Source organism: Chrysemys picta, chromosome 10, assembly GCF_011386835.1.
Source record: "Chrysemys picta bellii isolate R12L10 chromosome 10, ASM1138683v2, whole genome shotgun sequence".
Classification (NCBI taxonomy): Eukaryota; Metazoa; Chordata; order Testudines; family Emydidae; genus Chrysemys; species Chrysemys picta.
In genome coordinates this window covers 36,209,495-36,226,614 of record NC_088800.1, presented here as the reverse complement: position 1 = coordinate 36,226,614, position 17,120 = coordinate 36,209,495, and the positions used below count along the sequence as shown (strand labels likewise).

Here is a 17,120-nt window from a genome sequence, read left to right as displayed (position 1 = left end):
GGAAGTTTTGGAACAAATTGATAAACAGTAATTAGTCACCAGGACCAGATGGTATTCACCCAAGAGTTCTGAAGAGACCCAGATGTGAAATTGCATAACTAACAACTGTGGTATGTAACCTATCACTTAAATCAGCCTGTGTACCAGATGACTGGAGGATAGCTTATGTAATGCCAATTTTTAAAAAGAGCTCCAGAGGCTCAATTACAGGCTGGTAAGACTAACTTCAGTCCAGGCAAATTGGTCCAAACTGTAGTAAAGAACAGAATTATTAGACACATAGAGGAACACAGTATGTTGGGGAAGAATCAGTGTGTTTTTTTTGTAAAGGGAAATCATGCTTCACCTATCTATTAGATTTCTCTGAGCATGGCAACAAGCATTTGGACAAGGGAGATCCAGGTGATATAATGGACTTTCAGAAAGCTTTTGACAAGGTCCCACACCTAAGGCTCTTAAACAAAGTAAGCTGTCATAGGACAAGGGGGAAGGTCCTCTTATAGATCGTAACTTTAGAAGACAAGAAACAACGGGTAGGAATGAATGTTCAGTTTTCACAATGGAGAGAGGTAAATAGTAGGGTTCCTCAAGGATCTGTACTGGCACCTGTGCTGTTCAACATATTCATAAATCAGCTGGAAAACTGGGTGAACAGTGGTGTGGCAAAATTCTGTAGACAATACTAAATTATTCAAGATAGTTAAGTCCAAAGTTGATGCGAAAAGTTACAAAGGGATCTCACAAAAGTGGGTGATTGGACAACAAAACGGCAGGTGAAATTCAATGTTGATCAGAGCAAAGTAATACACATTGGAAAACATAATCCTAAGTATCCATGCAAAATGATGGGATCTAAATTAACTGTTACCAATCAAGAAAGAGATCTTGCAGTCAACATGGATAGTTCTCTGAAAACATCTGCTTCGTGTGCAGCTACGGTCAAAACAGCTAACAATGTTAGGAACTGTTATGAAATAATAAGACAGAAAATGTCATAATGCCACTATATAAATCCATGGTACACCCACACCTTTAATACTGTGTAAAGTTCTGGTCACCCCATCTCAAAAAAGATATAATAGAGTTCAAAAAGGTATAGAGAAGGGGAACCGAAATTATTAGGGGGATGAAACAGCTTCCACATGAGAGAATAAGAAGACTGGGACTGTGCATTTGAGAAAAAAAATGCCTAAGGGGCGGGGGGGAGATATGATACTGGTCTATCATGAATGGAGTGGAGTAAGTGAATGGGGAAGTGTAATTTACCCCTTCTTATAACACAAGAACCAGGGGTCACCCAAATTTATAAGCAGCAGGTTTAAAACAAACACAAGGAAGGACTTCTTCACACAACACACAATCAACCCATGGAATGTGTATAACTGGGTTCAAAAAATAATTAGGTAAGTTCTTGGAGCATAGATCCATCGATGGCTATTAGCCAAGATGGTCAGAGACACAACCCCATGCTCTGGGTATCCCTATACCTTTGACTTTCAGAAGCTAAGAATTGGCTACAGGGAATGTATCACTCAATAATTGCACTGTTCTGTTCATTCCCTTTGAAGCACCTGGAACTGGCCACAGCCGGAAGACAGAATACTGTACTAGATGGACCATTGGTCTGAGCCAGTATGGCCATTCTTATGTTCTTATGAGTTCCTTTGATAGATAGAGACACAACTTGACTAATTAAAATCAAATGCTTTGGGGAGTTTGTTCCTTTGACTAGTTTTTAAAGCTCATTTGCTCTCTGACTATGAAGGAAGACAGCATATTGTCAGGTTTCTACCACATCGTTTTTAACATAAAGCATAGTGACCAATTTTTTTAACGGAAGAACAAATAATTCAGCATGAGTGACTATTTTTTAATTAATATTCAAATGTTTTGGGACAGCGACAATTTATTTTTTTATGTTTTGTAGAGCTCCAAACATACAGACAGTGCTCAGCAAATAAGAATAATAAATGGTGAGATTTGTACACTGAGGATGACTTGCAAAAGATGATGTGTTTTATTGAGAGCTTGATGTGTTTGAATCTGTTCAATACTTTCTTCTTCCAGATTTTGTTTTGCCATTGTGTACACATTAAAAGTTGCCACTGCCTCTGATCAGACAATTAATTAGCCTCTTTGAAAGATAATTCCAGTGTTTTTGTCATGGATATGGGCAAGAATAAATGGCATGAATGATACCTTTCCAAAACTGAAAATGTCTGCATAAGACACGGAAACCAAACCTAAATCCATCACAAGGAGTAAACTAAATATTCCTTTACAAATCAGCACTTCTACTCTACAGTAATCCTAGATTCAACTTCTACCGTATACAAGGGGCAGAAAAGAGTGTGATTGAGGCTGCATAGTCCTTTTGTAACTTGTAATAATTTTTTTTACAGTACTTAGTGTGTGAGCTTGGAGACACTAAAAACCAATCTGTGATCTTAACTGAAGTTAAGCTTCTTTAAATCTGTTTAAAAGTTTCTGGCAAAATTTTAAATTCAATTAGTCATCGTTGTCGTTCTCTCTCTCTCTTTTTTTTTTTTTTTTTTCCTCCTCCAACTCTAGACATACGTAAAATGTGTGCAATTACCATTTGGAAATAAGAATTTTGGATTGTCACCAAAGATCCTTGTTGTTAGGTTAAAAAATGTAAATCCTCTCAAAACAATTGATTAAGTTACTAGTACTTTAAGACGTTAATTTAGTAGTATGCATTGATATAACCTGCAGATGGTATTGTAGATTTTATCTAGTATATAAATCATTATCTTGAACTCAAAGTTGGCTAATGTCAAGTCTTTGTTTTCCCAGTATTTACATACATTCATTCTGCAGATTTGTAGCTTTGACTGCGAAGTTTTAGTTTGTTTAATGAGAAATATATTTGTCAGTCATGGAATATTTATGCCTCTTAGCCACTTAATTGTAATTGTATGGCTGTTAAGATTAGAGGATCCTTTTCACAGTTTTTGTTATAAAATTAAAATACCACTTCAAGAGATTTGTCTTCTACTTTGAGATATAACTGCTAGTCTACACCACTCAAAAGCGCTGAATCCCATTTGTTATGAAGATGTCATAATACTCTTTGACATGCGTTCCTCTGGCTCCAATGTCATAGATATGTGCATATTAGTAATTTTATTTTGTGTAATCAAAAAGAATATAGAGACTGATTAAACCAAACATTATGTGATCGGGCAGTTGGCCAAAATAGAGAGCCCCATCTTATTATAGCTTCTCTGTGTAAAGGTTCCCCATAGATCCACACATGGATATGTTCCTGCCCATTCAAACAAGTAAGATTTGTAGGATCAGAGTAGTGATGTAATAAGAGGCTGTAACCTGAGCTAAAATTCCCTCTCCCCACAATTCAGTAAAGAAAAGTGCTTTTCACTTCAGGACTGTCTCTCACTTCCCCACGCTCCGCCAAGGGCTCTTTGTGGGCTCCAAAATCCATACAGAAAAGGAGAATAGCTTTGGGCTACTTATACACCATTCCCATTCCCATCCCCAGCCCTGGGGAAAATCCATTCGGGGGCTATTAGAGCCTTATGGTTATTAACTTCTGAGCAGAGCCCTTTCTGCACAGGGGACTTTCAAGAGGTAGAGAGTGCCAAGAGTTGGAAAGGGAAGCCCTGTTGGTGCTCCTGTCTCGACAGAGATCTAAGACAGAGCTGCAGAGTCCAGGAAGTGGTGTGGATGACCTTACCCTGCACCAATACCCCAGATCTCTGGGCCAAACCACTACCAGTTCTAAGGGGAAAACCCTGTCTCTCAGCAGAGTAATTAAGAGGAAATGTTGTGAGGGCAACCTTGTGTTTTCTTTGCAGCCATTCCATCCCACAAGGAGAGGGGGCAAGTACAATTTTTTTTCCAATTCCTTGATTTGATTATCCTTCCTTAATATTTAGAATGCTGTGTAGCATATCACCTGTCACATGTCATTCACTTTTAGAATATATCCAGCTGTGAAAGGCTGAGACTTCTAGACTGGTGCTAACTATTACATACCTAGGAACATTTATGTTTGGCATTCTAATTAGATATAGTGCAACAAGCTACTAAGTAATATCTTACATTTGTATGGTAAATATTATCCTGAATGAACTGTTGGATTGAGAGTAAAAGGAAGGAAACAAAATCCCAGAGGCACACTATTTTATAAAGATCAGGTGTATCTTGTGGCCACTGGATTCTTGCTGTGAATGAACTGGTTCTGTGTCAGTAGACCACCTTGCATTTCTTTCTCAGCACAATATTTGGAAATGCATCTTGTTTAACTAGATAGTTCTTGGTTTACCGTTGAATTTCAGACACTGCACTGTTTCATAGTGATCTACTGCATATGTTAATTTTCTCTTTACCCTCTTGGGTCATATTTAACATGTAATCATGTTAAAATAACAGGACTGGCATTAAAGGTAGGTGGCATAGGCTGCCATCTAGAGGCATCAGAATTGAGGAATTGTGCTCTCCCAAAAGGTCAGCTTCACAAACACCAGTTCAGGATCAGGATGGCTCTTCACTGTTGCACAGTGCTTGCAAAGTGCAGCCAGGGCCCAGGAAGTGCTGAATTCACCAGTAAGGGAGGGAGGGATGCCCGACACTAGGTTACTGGAGACACTGGATGCTGTTGGGACAGGAAGGAAGCTGAAAGGTCAGTTGGTGGGATAGTGAAGGACAGACACAAGTAGGCACCTCCCAAAGGCCTTCCTAACTGCCAAACTCATACATGACCCCTTCTGCCAATGAAAAGCATAAACACACCCTCCTAGGTACCAAATTCCCCCACAAACACTACTGACAAGTATTCTCAATTTGACCCTTGTCTAGCTGCCAGACCTCTTGCATCCCCAGCCTCTGGTGACAATAGCAAGAAAGGTGTCCCTTTCCTTTTAAAGGTTTTCCATTTTTAAAAGTGTGGTCACCCTACACAGCCTGCTCAACAGGAGAGGAAATAGGAAGAGGTCATCACATCAGCCTTCTGCCTAGAACTCTCAGAGAGCTCTAGCAACAGTTTGCTCTTGTTTTAATATATGCAAATTAAATGCTAAAATTAATGTAAGAGATTGGGAAGGTTGCAGATTTAGGCAGAGACCAAACATGAAAAATGTCAGTCTTCAAAGTGAATGTTTTGGAAAGTTAAGAATAAATGAAAAAAGGAAAAATGGAAACTATTTTTCACCCTTATGTATGTAGCAGTCAAAACTGGTGCACCTGCTGTAATACCAAAGATTTGATATAGATGTTAATTAAAACATCACACATGGACCTGTAAAGAATATTTATGATAATACATATACATAAGAAATAACTAATATATTTTTGTGCCATTTTTAAGTTATGTTCTCAGTAAGTTCTACGTTTCAGCTAATATGACAATGTTATCTTCAACTCTACAAGATGGAAGATAGCTCCTAATTTTAACAACATTTAACTTTTGAGTGGACTGTGCCATTGGCCCCAATTCAGCAAACCATTTAAATATCTTCTTAAAGTTAAGGGCATGAGTAAGTCTATTCCTACACAGGAAAACACTTAAATATGTGCTTAATGTCAAACATGAGAGTCCCATAGTGGAGCCTTTAGTTCTAATATGTAGTGAGAACTCCTCACTAGTGTGCATTATGAGTTTTAGCTGTGTTATTTTACTTGTAGACAAACAAAAATGCAATATAAAAACCTTTAAATAGTTACTTCAGCACTGTATTTTCCAGATACCTGTTTTCTCTTCCTTGGTAGCTGCATACATTGTGAGTGTGGTTCAGCCAATGTATGTAAGCATTAGTTGCCCATCTCTTTACCAGGTTATTTTCCTAATTATTTATGTATTGGGCCAAAATACAGCTTGAGGTAAGCAGCTGCATCTCCCACGGCAGTTCTCTGAGGCAAGTCTAGCAGTGAAGTAAGCAATAGAGCTTTATGATTTTTTTAATTTCAACAAAAAAACAAAAAATTGCAAAATATTATTTTTACTGGTTCTAATAAGTGCTGTAAATGACACACTGGCTTAAGTTGGTCAGAAAATGGGTATAAAAGTTATGTAGCTTTTACTGATATGATATTTAGGCCTCAGTTCAGGAAAGTTTAAGCAGATGCTTAACTTCAGGTATGTGCTTAAATCCTTTGCTGAATAGAAATGGCCTGCTGAATTGGGGATTTTAGTAAATGTGACAAACAAGTGTATGCTCAGCATTCTTCCACTGGAGGAAGAGTGGCAGGAAAAGCAAGTTACAGGAGAATTACCGGTTCAGACAGACAATGAAAAAATAAGCACTTTTCTTTACTGAATTGTGGGGAGAGGGAATTTTAGCTCAGGTTACAGCCTCTTATTACATCACTACTCTGATCCTACAAATCTTGCCAGGATCCCTCAGCAAAGAGGCAAGTGAGGATCTGATATTACAATTTTTAAAAAAGAGAGAAATAAATTAACTTTAATGTTGAGACACTACTTAACCATCATAAAGGAGAGTAAAAGGGAAGGTTTTGATTTGTTTTCTTTACTGTTCACTATTATAAATCAGATGCTGAATTTTATTTACTCCATTCACTGAACAAAGAAGCTGTACTTCTGTTATTGCTTTTCAATAAGAAGGTAATTCTCTTGTTGGTTTCTTCAGAGTATATACTCCCAGTTGTATCAGTTTTATCAGCCATGTTGGATACAATGAACTAAAATCATTAAATTGATTCCATATGTGATAAATGCCAGACTTAAAATAATCAGTGCCTCTAGTATATTAGCTCACTGCATTTATTTGTGATGCCTACATAGTAACCCAGCCTTAAAACTGAAAAGAAAAAGATTTTTAAATATTAATTCTATGAATGCAGTAGCTATATGTGGCACTACTTGGGGATGAGGTTGCTAACTATCCATACATTCTTTGAATAACTAGTTAAAATTGGTAGTGTAGGATGAGAAATCACTTCTGCCCGTTTATCATGTACAATAGCCATTAACAGGAAGCCAAAGAGTTCTGTCATCCTTGAGTCAGAATTGTATCAGTTGCAGTTATTCCAGCCTATGGTGGAATTTTTAAATTAATTACTCTTATAGCAGGAGAGTTTAAAAGAGAAGAATACAGAGTTACATTAAAAATATTGAAATAGCTAGGGTTGAAAACAGTAATTGTACATTCCAAAATGGTGATCATTTGCTTACAGAATTCGTAGCTGATAATTAACTATAGATTCATCCTGGTGCTTTATTGATAATGTAGATAATATTTTTCTCAAAAGAGAAATGTCTGAATGCATGCTAAATTGTCACATATTTGGTTGTTTTTTAAAAATTCCTCTTGGATTTAAGAGAATTAAGGCATTCCTATCAGTATTCTCTGAAGGGTTTTCAATGTCTTTTTGGCTATTGAACTAAAAAATGTGAACTATTACTTTGTTGATCTTGTTCTTAAACCAAACTGCATTATCAACTGAGAGTGTGTTCTTAACGTATTGTTAAAAGTGCTTTGAAAACTTGTAAATCCCTGTAATTTATGTTCCTGTGGTCTCCACTGCTTCTTTCTGTCCTTCTGGTTTTAATTTGAATGCAGTCCTGTCTGGGTGTGTACCTGTAAAATTGTGTTTTTCCAAGTACAATTTACAGTCATGACCTTAAGTTTTACAGTGTTCCTAACCTTATAGGAGCTTCCTCCTATACTGAAAAGCCAACTTTGGGTCAAGCAGCTCTTTCATATTATAATTGTCTAATCAAGGTTACTCGGAACAGATCTGATTTTGACATTTTTTAGTTTATCATCAAGACTTTGTACGACTAGTGAGTAAATTAGGAGGGTTCCCCTGAAAGATACCATTAATGGCATTGCTTTATTTCTTCAGATGTACACAGTTGTAAACCTAGCCTGCTTCATGACAACAGTTCCATTTATCTAAACAATTCTCCTTTTAGAGTCAATGGCACTGATAGAAACTGAGATAAGAAATACAGATGGGAGGATCTTTCTGAGTCTATACTTGCTGAAACTCATTGCTGTGCAATTTACAATCACCTTTTCTTTTCAGTGCCTGGGTGAATGTGTAGCAGACATCTATGATGAAACATAGTCTTTTATAATTGCTAGAGAGAATTATAGTAAAGCATGAATGTGCATCATAAGGGTTATTTCATTACTGGTGATCTCTTTATTATTTTTCTAAAATCATGCTTATTATATTTTAAAAGTGTGTTATTGTAAATTATTATCATCTCTTTGCAGTATTACTTTGTCTCTCTTATCGTAGCATTAAATGATGTATAGTAGTCTTCAAATAACTCTGTTTTCATTTGCTTGGGTTTTTTTTTTTAATTATGCAGGAAAAGGATGCTTTATAATCAAATATTCCTTACATTCTTATAACTGCTATGGATATAATACTTGTATTACAGAAATTATTTTGATTAAATCCTCTGAGCTTTTCTTTTAGCATTCATTAAACATTTTTTTCTCAACCATGTTCTTTTAGTTACTATAGTTTCCAAATTCCTACCAGTTAATGTAAAAGGAAGAGCAGACAGCACAACTGTTCTAATGTTATGTTACTCTTGTATTTTCAGGTAATTGTACAATCTGGCCGTCACCCCACAGTGCTGCAAAAACTATGCCAGTTGCCTTTCCAGTATTTCAGTGATCCTCGCCTAATCAAAGTGCTCTTCCCTACGCTAATAGCTGCTTGTTACAATAACCCTCAGAACAAGATCATTCTGGAGCAGGAGATGAGTTGTGTTTTACTTGCCACATTCATTCAGGTAGCTATTCTAGTGACGTGCAATTACACACAATCTGACTACAATACTTTAGTCTTTTCTGTACATATGAAATTAATTCACTTTAGATAGTACAAATAAATAACATTTAAGCACTTTAAGACATCTTCCAATTATTTTTCAAACCACAGATTATTTCTGTACTTGAGGCTTCTTGTAGTACTAAAAGGTTTCTAAGTAGTTGGGTTCTCACTGTCACATGTGGGACTCTATTTTCATTCAAGTGATTGGACACGGTGAAATTTGCACTAGTTGCAGCTATTAGACCATTTTTAAAATACTGCTTTTTAAGGAAGATATTTTATTGTACATGTATTGTTTGTTTTCTATAATGCATCTAGTTACAGATAGATACTCAACTACGTGCTGTGTACAACAGATTTGCAGAGAGAATTTACTGATCATTTGTGCGTGTGTGTGTGTGTGTGTGTGTGTGTGTGTGTGTGTGTGTATACACATACACACATAAATAAAAATACCAGAATATATATTATGGTCCTGATCTTGCAATCTTTACATGTGTAAGTAAATCATTGAGTTAATTGAGACTACTCTCATGAACAAGGGTTTGCAGAATTGTATTCTCTTTTTGTAAACTGATGTTCTGTGCTTTATTCATCAGTTTATGAAAAACATATATATGAAAAAGTTGCATTAACTATTTTCTATTAAAAAGTACATGCAGCTTAACTAAATATTCTGATTTTTATTTAAACATATTTTGATGTTGATTGAACAGATTGAATTCTGTAGCAGTCAAGTGAAAGTTATAATTGTTGATAAAGCAATATTGTTCGTAGCTGATGATATATGACCAACTGAATGGAGAAAATTAAGTTGTTGGGGGGGTTTTCAAAAGCTTTCCAAATTTTCCAAATCTAGACTGGATATATTTTGGGGAGAGGACATGAAAGCTAAATAATTATTAAAAAGTCTTCAGATGACATCACGCTTTTCAGTGTAACTTTATATTTTCATCATTTTGAATACTCAACATTTTTACATAATTGTTACAAAGAACACTAGAATTTAACACTCAAAAATTGTTCCTATTGTAACCAACTCATTTTTGTATGCATATAAAAAATAATTCATTTTTTATTTTGATTTGTTTTTTTAAAGTATTAACATATGCTTATATGAAATCTCTAGTTGCCTTTGACGTAACTTAAGAAACACAAATTCGACATCACATGCAAACAGCAGTTTCCTCAACCAGAAGGGGAGGGGGGAAAAATTACTCCAGACACTAATCTGATCCTTATAATTAAAGTTATTTACCTAGCTTTTCTCACTGTAAGAGTGAAACTGGCATTGGTGATGGTCTCTGATCGAGAAGCCACAGCATAAATAAAATTACAAAGGTTAGCTTTACTTTATTAAATATTAATTCAGGTGCTGTTTATCCTGATTTGCAGTTCATAGGAATATTTGAAGTCAAGTGCCAATGGCAAATTGAAAATGTTTTCACATCAAAATTAAAAATCTAATGGTAGATCCTCAGCTGGTACAAATTGTCACAGCTCTGTTGACTTCAGTGGAGCTATGACAGTTTACACCAGAGAATCTGGCCCGAAATGTTTAACGCACATAATAAGTACTGTAAAAGTGAAGGAATTTTCAGATATCAATAAGGAAACAACAGATTTACATTTATATTTATATGTCAACTTACTGTCATCAGGAGACAGACTCTGCGGTCCTTACTCAGGTAAATCTACCATTTGCTTTAATGGGAGTTTTATCTGAGTTTGGACTTTAGGATCTGCCTACCTCATTAGAGAACAGGATCCTTTATGCTAGGAAATGCAAAAAGAAATTCTTCTGGTTATTTGAATATTTGGCAAATATATTGGATATATACAATATTTGGATATATACAAATATATATCGTAAAAAAAGTCATTAAAATATAGTTGTGTTTTAGAAATGTGTACAAGGCTATCTCAGAAGAGGAAAATGATTCAATCGGACTTTACAGCTATACATTTAACATCACCCCAGAAACAGAATTCTTTCCACACTCTACATCATCCTAGTTATTTTTGTTGTTTCTAAATCTGGATGCAATGTGTTAAAATAGATCAAAATATTATTTAACAGAATATATGTGATTTGATAAATCATTGCTCTTAGAGAATATATCAGCATGAATCAAAAATATCAGCTATGTTTGACAGATACTTAAATGAAGGGCCTGATCCTGAAAGCCCTTACTACTGACTTGAGTAATCCTACTGGCTACTTATGGGCATGAGTCTGCTTCCATTGAAATCAATGGCAAAGTTCAGACTTCACTGGGTGCGAGATCAAGCCTTACGTAAGCAAAAGACTACAAACAGGGCTCATGATATACAGGATTGGGCACCTAAATTTTATTATGATCTATTGCTATTGTGCAGTCAGTTATTGTACGATCTAGAGTTAGTTACATCTGTGACAAAACTCCCATTGATTTCTATGAGATCAGGATCAGACTCTTGCTGTAGGTAGAGATAATAAACATTAGTAATATGTGAGTGACAACTGAAGAAATCCTTAAGCATATATTATACAAAGTGGAAAATATAAATCTGAGAAGACTTCTGTTTTAAAGAAATGCAGCGGTAGCTAGAGTTTTGTTAAAGTTAAAAATCATATAATAAGAAGTGGTCCTAATTTCATAAGAAGGTGTTCTTGCACAAAATAAAGGCATTTTTCTGGAAAGTGTTATTAAAATCAACTGCATATAATATGATTTAAATGTTAACAGTATTTTGTTATTTCTTTATAACAAACAGATCTAAGTTTATTCATTCACAGGTTTCATTAGAAGGATTATATTTTCTTGTAACTATGAAAAATTAAATCTCATCTCTTTTTTACTTCTTCATATAGTAGTATTTGTAGTATATAGTAGTAAATAACATTTGTTTTATTTTATAGGATTTCACACAGAATTCAGGCCAAACAGATAACCAGTCTTCTCAACAAAAGGGTATGTCTCCAGTGAAATTTACCAACTTAACAATTACATAACAAAAATGTGGAAGATCTTGATTTTACTGTGATTAGCTCATGGTATCTGCCCTCACAATAAAAAAAAAATGCAGTAAACAACAAAATGACATCATATATTTAGGGAGACTCTTTTAGCCTAAGTTATTTACATGACTTGTAACTTGTAGTTTTACTGCTTGTAGCATCAGAAGTTCAGAATGTAGATCTTGTTAAATGCAGTGTGATGTGTTAGTGCTGGGGTCGGCAACCTTTCAGAAGTGGTGTGCCGAGTCTTCATTTATTCACTCTAATTTAAGGTTTTGCGTGCCAATCAATACATTTTAACGTTTTTAGAAGATCTCTTTCTCTAAGTCTATAATATATAACTAAACTATTGTTGTATGTAAAGTAAATAAGGTTTTTAAAATGTTTAAGAAGCTTCATTTAAAATTAAATTAAAATGCAGAGCCCCCCAGACCGGTGCCCAGGACCCAGGCAGTGTGAGTGCCACTGAAAATCAGCTCACGTGCCGCCTTCAGCACGCGTGCCATAGGTTGCCTACCCCTGTGTTAGTGTATCCTGCAAACACTTAAACGTGCATACATTTACTCATGTTAGTACCTCTCTATTCAGGGGTTTTAAGTCACTGGAGCCACATGAAGATTTTCAATGCACCCCAATAGCCCCCCAGACAATGGCCGGAAACTATTAATAAAATATTCTCCTGTGATTATATGCATAAGCACTGTATCGGTTTGTAAAAGGTTACTGCATTGTTTTCCTGTGCTTGTAAATACCTTTGGAATGTGGAACATGATTAACCTGCAAGCTAAATTTTTGAAAGATGTTCATCTGAGACAGCCATTGCCTAGTAGACTGACTTGAGATTCAGATGTGCGAGTGACTCAGGAGCTCATTTCGGGTTCTCCATATTCAGCATACAGTACAGTGGACCCTTTTATAGTCTTTTTGTATTTCAGCCACCAAGAAGTGATTCACGGTGATAACCAGTTAACACATTGCAGTATATTTAACAGGATACTGTTAGGCAGTCTAGGTGCAAAATTAAGGCTTTGAGTTTTTAAAAAATGTTTACAAAATCAGATATTATAGCAGTTTCATGATACTTTTTAATATCAATTAAAACATTTTTGGTTTGATTTGAAACAAACACTTTGCTGCAGACATTACAGCATTGTGTTTATGCATAAGAACCTGCAAGTGAAACAAACTAAAAACCAAAGAGAAAATGAACTATTTTATTTTCATTGTCCAAACTGAATGAAAGGCAAAAATACATGGTGACAGGTGAGTTTGATTTCTAAACTAATTCCAATTATAACAGTCTAAGGTATGATTAACAACATAATCAGGATCATTTTTTAAATATATCATTTTAAACCTCAAAGATAATGTCCCGTTAAATAAACAAGGTTGGACTTTCATTCTGCTTGATACAGTAGAATTTGCTTTTTATATTGAATCATGAAGCTGAATTATGATTGTTTACAGTAGTTGAAGAGTCTGATCTTACAAACCTTTACTTTCATGAGTAGTCCCATTAACTTTACTAGCAAGTACTTATGAAAGGAGTACTAAAAGTTTGCAAGATAGGGCCCTAAGTTCCTGATCTTGCTGTGAGCTTTCTGTGGGCAGATCTCTTCACCTTCATGGGACCCCGTTAAAGTAATTGGTAGCCAGTGACAAATTAGGGCAGTCTCAAAGCTGCTTAACTGAAAGGGACTGAATTGGTCCCTGACTGGTGCCAAAACACAGGGAGCACAAAGGTGCATAAAGCCCAGTTATTGTCTGGAGCAGAGCTTAGCTGGAACAGAGAGACTGACGCAGTAAGTGCCTTGCCATTACTTCACTGCAGTAGGATAGCTCCCTTCACCAAAAAAATAATGCATGCATAGTAGCATAGAACTGTTTTTCTGTGTTTTAAGGACTTTGTTTATAGGAGGTAAAAGAGGTGAATCAAGTGGAATTGCCCATGTTTTTTATTCTTGTTTTATTACCATATTAAGAAAGAATAGTTTGATAATTTTATGTTTTCTCTTTAGCAGAAAAATTCTTCACTTCCCAAGATTATCTTGAGCTGTCTAACAGATTCCCTTGCCAGGCCTGGGAAGAAGCACGACAGTTTTTCTTGAAAAAAGAGAAAAAATAAGTGTTTCATTCTGTTTCCATTTTTAAAACATCTAACATGTTAATGTTAAGCAATTTGTGCTAATTACATACTTTAAGAAACTGTTTTGGAAACTTCTAGATATATATAATTTGCACTATTTATGTCTTAAGTATTGTAGATACTTTAAAGCTCTGTTTTTTAATTTTGAAAATTGTTTATTTCATTTACATACTACATCATGGCTTTGGTAGCTTCTACCCTATGATGTGTACTTCTTGCACTGTAAAACTGCTGAAATTAGGTTACAAATATAGAAAATGTTATCTTCTATATATCTTGTAATAAAATAACTTATTCTGTTTGTTGTGTGACTTATTCAGATTACTATAGACCACACAATCTCATAAATAGAAATAGAAGTTTTGAGGCGTCTTTTGAATTAATCAAAATTTTAGCAAGTTTATGCTGAATTGACTCAATTTAGAGTTCATTTAGACTTTTCTTGTGATTTAGAATAAGATCATTTGTACTAAACTTTTTAAGCCACACACATTTTTAAAGTTTGAATAAGACTTTCATAATAATTGTTAAAAAATTGTGATGCATCTTGGTACTGTTAATGGTGAGTTTTCATAAAGCTATGTCAAGCAATATTAAAACACAATTATGGTGTTTCTGTTGAAAATAAGATTTTCTTTTGCTTGTTTAGCTAGGCTAAAATTATTTCTCAGAAATATGACAGTCTGTGGTGATTCAGATTACTACTTTACCCTGGTGAATTGTAACAATTACCAGGCACACACAAACATGAGACAAAAAAGAAAAATATGGATATTATAAACTTATTCAAAACTAAACTTGAGAGTATCAGAGGGGTAGCCGTGTTAGTCTGAATCTGTAAAAAGCAACAGATCTTGCATCTGAAGAAGTGAGGTTCTTACCCACGAAAGCTTATGCTCCCAATACTTCTGTTAGCCTTAAAGGTGCCACAGGACCCTCTGTTGCTTTAAACTTGAGAGATGCATTAAAAAGGGTGTAACGTAAATGCCACCATGATGTTGTAAGCAAATAAAAAATTTTATTGTAGAATGTTTAAAGAATGTTATATATTGTATAAAATCAGACCCCAGGCTTACAAACCGATATGCGAACACTGGAGTGAGTATCTTGAAGAATAGTGTTACAGAGCTCCCCACCATACTAAGGAAGAGTTTTAACTATGGATTTTGCAGGCTCCCTTTCCTTTCCCTATTTTTTTCTTTCTTTCTTTCTTTCCCCATTTTTCCTCAATGTCAAGATTTCTGCATGTAAAGACATTTGTTCGCTCTAAGCCAACCACTGTCAAGTCAGTGTGTTTAACATCACAATTTTCAGTCACAGCAGAGATTCTGATGGTGCATGCCTCAGTGATAACATGAAGGATGGGGCAAGGGAAGGAAGACTCTGATTAGAAAGGAGACAATGTAGAAAAGAATCTGAAAAATCAAAATTGTGCCCATAGGAAATACACAGAACACTGTCATTATGATAAAGCCCTGTGCACATTTACAATGCTGCATACATAATAATCAAATGTTAAAATATATAATTGCAACACTTCACTAATCCAAAGCTATCAAAGCACCTCACAAACAGCCCTGTCAGGGAAGTAAGTATTCCTAGATTGCAAACTCCTTAGAGGCAGGGACAGTTTTTTGTTCCGTGTTTGTACAGCACTTAGCACAATGAAGTCCTGATTCATAACTAGGGCTCCTTGCAGCTATGGTAATACAAATTAATAGTAATATCCCCACTGCAAAGATGCAATTGGGAAAAAATAACCCAGTTCCCTGCCCTTACTTCTAAACAGAGCACACTTGAACTCTGTCAGTCTCTGGGCCAGTCCCTGCACCTACTCAAGTCCATGGCAAATTGTCCCTCTGCAGTGTGAACAGGATGGGACCCTCTATTTTCAAGAGTTTCTGAGCACTTCAATGGTTGTGCAACAATATCCTGCTGCTCACAAACTACTGGCAGTGGCTGGAAGCGAGTGTCAGTTGCAGCTGGAAAGGCATTCAGTTCACAATGTCACTGTATTTCAAGGTTTCCTACTTTCATAACCAAAAGGGAATTTGGGATTAAAAATTCCCAGAAAAAGGGAAATCCAAGACGGCAAATATGAAATTTGCTGTTGATGTTAATAATGAGGGAACAAGAGGGCACTTTATTTCCTGACTTTCTCACTGCCACTGCTTTTTATGAGCAGCCAAATGAGTTTTGGGGGAAAGGATTAAGATAGGTTGCCTTTTGTTTTCTTGTTAAGGTCTCTAAACCTATTTAAAGTATCCATCTTGCTGGCTGGAACAGTCTGTGGTTCTTGGAAATACCAAGCATTTGGGCTACAGCAGCCATTAAGTAGATTTAAAGCGTTTGCAGACAGGTCCCAGAAGGATCACAAGTAGCTTTGATCACCAAGGATTCATTCAAACTTTTTTTCTGGGACAGGAAGGTGGGTTAGTCGGTGCTTAAATACTTTATTCAGTAGAAAACAGCCCCTTGCCAGCAGCGTTCAGAGCAGGCTAAAGAAAACAAGCCCTTGTGTGACATTGGAGGGGTTTGGGCCATCTCTTTCAGAAGCTCGCTGTTTGTGGTGCCAGTCATGGGGCTCTGCTTGAAGGAGGGCTCGTTGCTCAGTTGAGTGGACTAGCCAGGGGGCAGCAATGACAAGCAGGTAATCGAATGTACCCCCCAGGGGCTCTCAGGCCCAATGCTGGGATGAGACACACCCCTGTGAGTCCAGCTGCTCAGCTCCCCTTGATTTCAATGAGTCTGCCCAGGTGTGAGCACAGAATTTGGGAACAGATCCTTGGTTCACCCCATGTAGACAAGACAAAAATTAAAACAAGCCAGAGCTTTGGCAAACCGACCTGTCCAGCAAGCCCTGCAGAGAGGTTTCCAATACAATTGCTGGCTCTGCTCTGCTCTCGCCAGCTTCCATTTCCACACCAGCCACAGGATCTTCAAGCCTGCCCAAGTCTCTGGAGATTTTCCAGGCAGGGCCATGCCAGCTGTGATGGACCTTTTGTCACAGGTTCTTCTGTCAAGTACAGCAGCCCAGCTTGGCTGCGATTCCTCTCCCTTATCCTTAACCTGCTGCAGCCTGGTGGCCCTCTCCCCTGGGATGGCCTTTGCAGGCTCCTGGCACTGGGAAGGGCAGCGTGTCCATTTCCTCCAGACCTTGCCGTGCTCCCGGCA

General features: G+C 36.4%; 1 protein-coding gene across 9 annotated transcripts in view; it reads left to right on the top strand.

Annotated features, from left to right (window-relative positions):
* Nucleotides 1–14,247, top strand: part of SCAPER (S-phase cyclin A associated protein in the ER) — a 524,758-nt gene extending 510,511 nt beyond the window's left edge. For 3 of the 9 annotated variants that reach the window (XM_065558411.1, XM_065558409.1, XM_065558407.1), the window contains 3 exons: nt 8,567–8,758; nt 11,702–11,753; nt 13,819–14,247. In XM_065558411.1, the coding sequence (XP_065414483.1) occupies nt 8,567–8,758; nt 11,702–11,753; nt 13,819–13,925 (351 nt within the window). In that variant the 3' untranslated portion in view covers nt 13,926–14,247. The remainder of the gene's footprint in view (nt 1–8,566; nt 8,759–11,701; nt 11,754–13,818) is intronic. The other 6 variants (XM_065558414.1, XM_065558412.1, XM_065558415.1 and 3 more) reach the window with 5 other exon arrangements.
* Nucleotides 14,248–17,120: the final 2,873 nt, after the last annotated feature.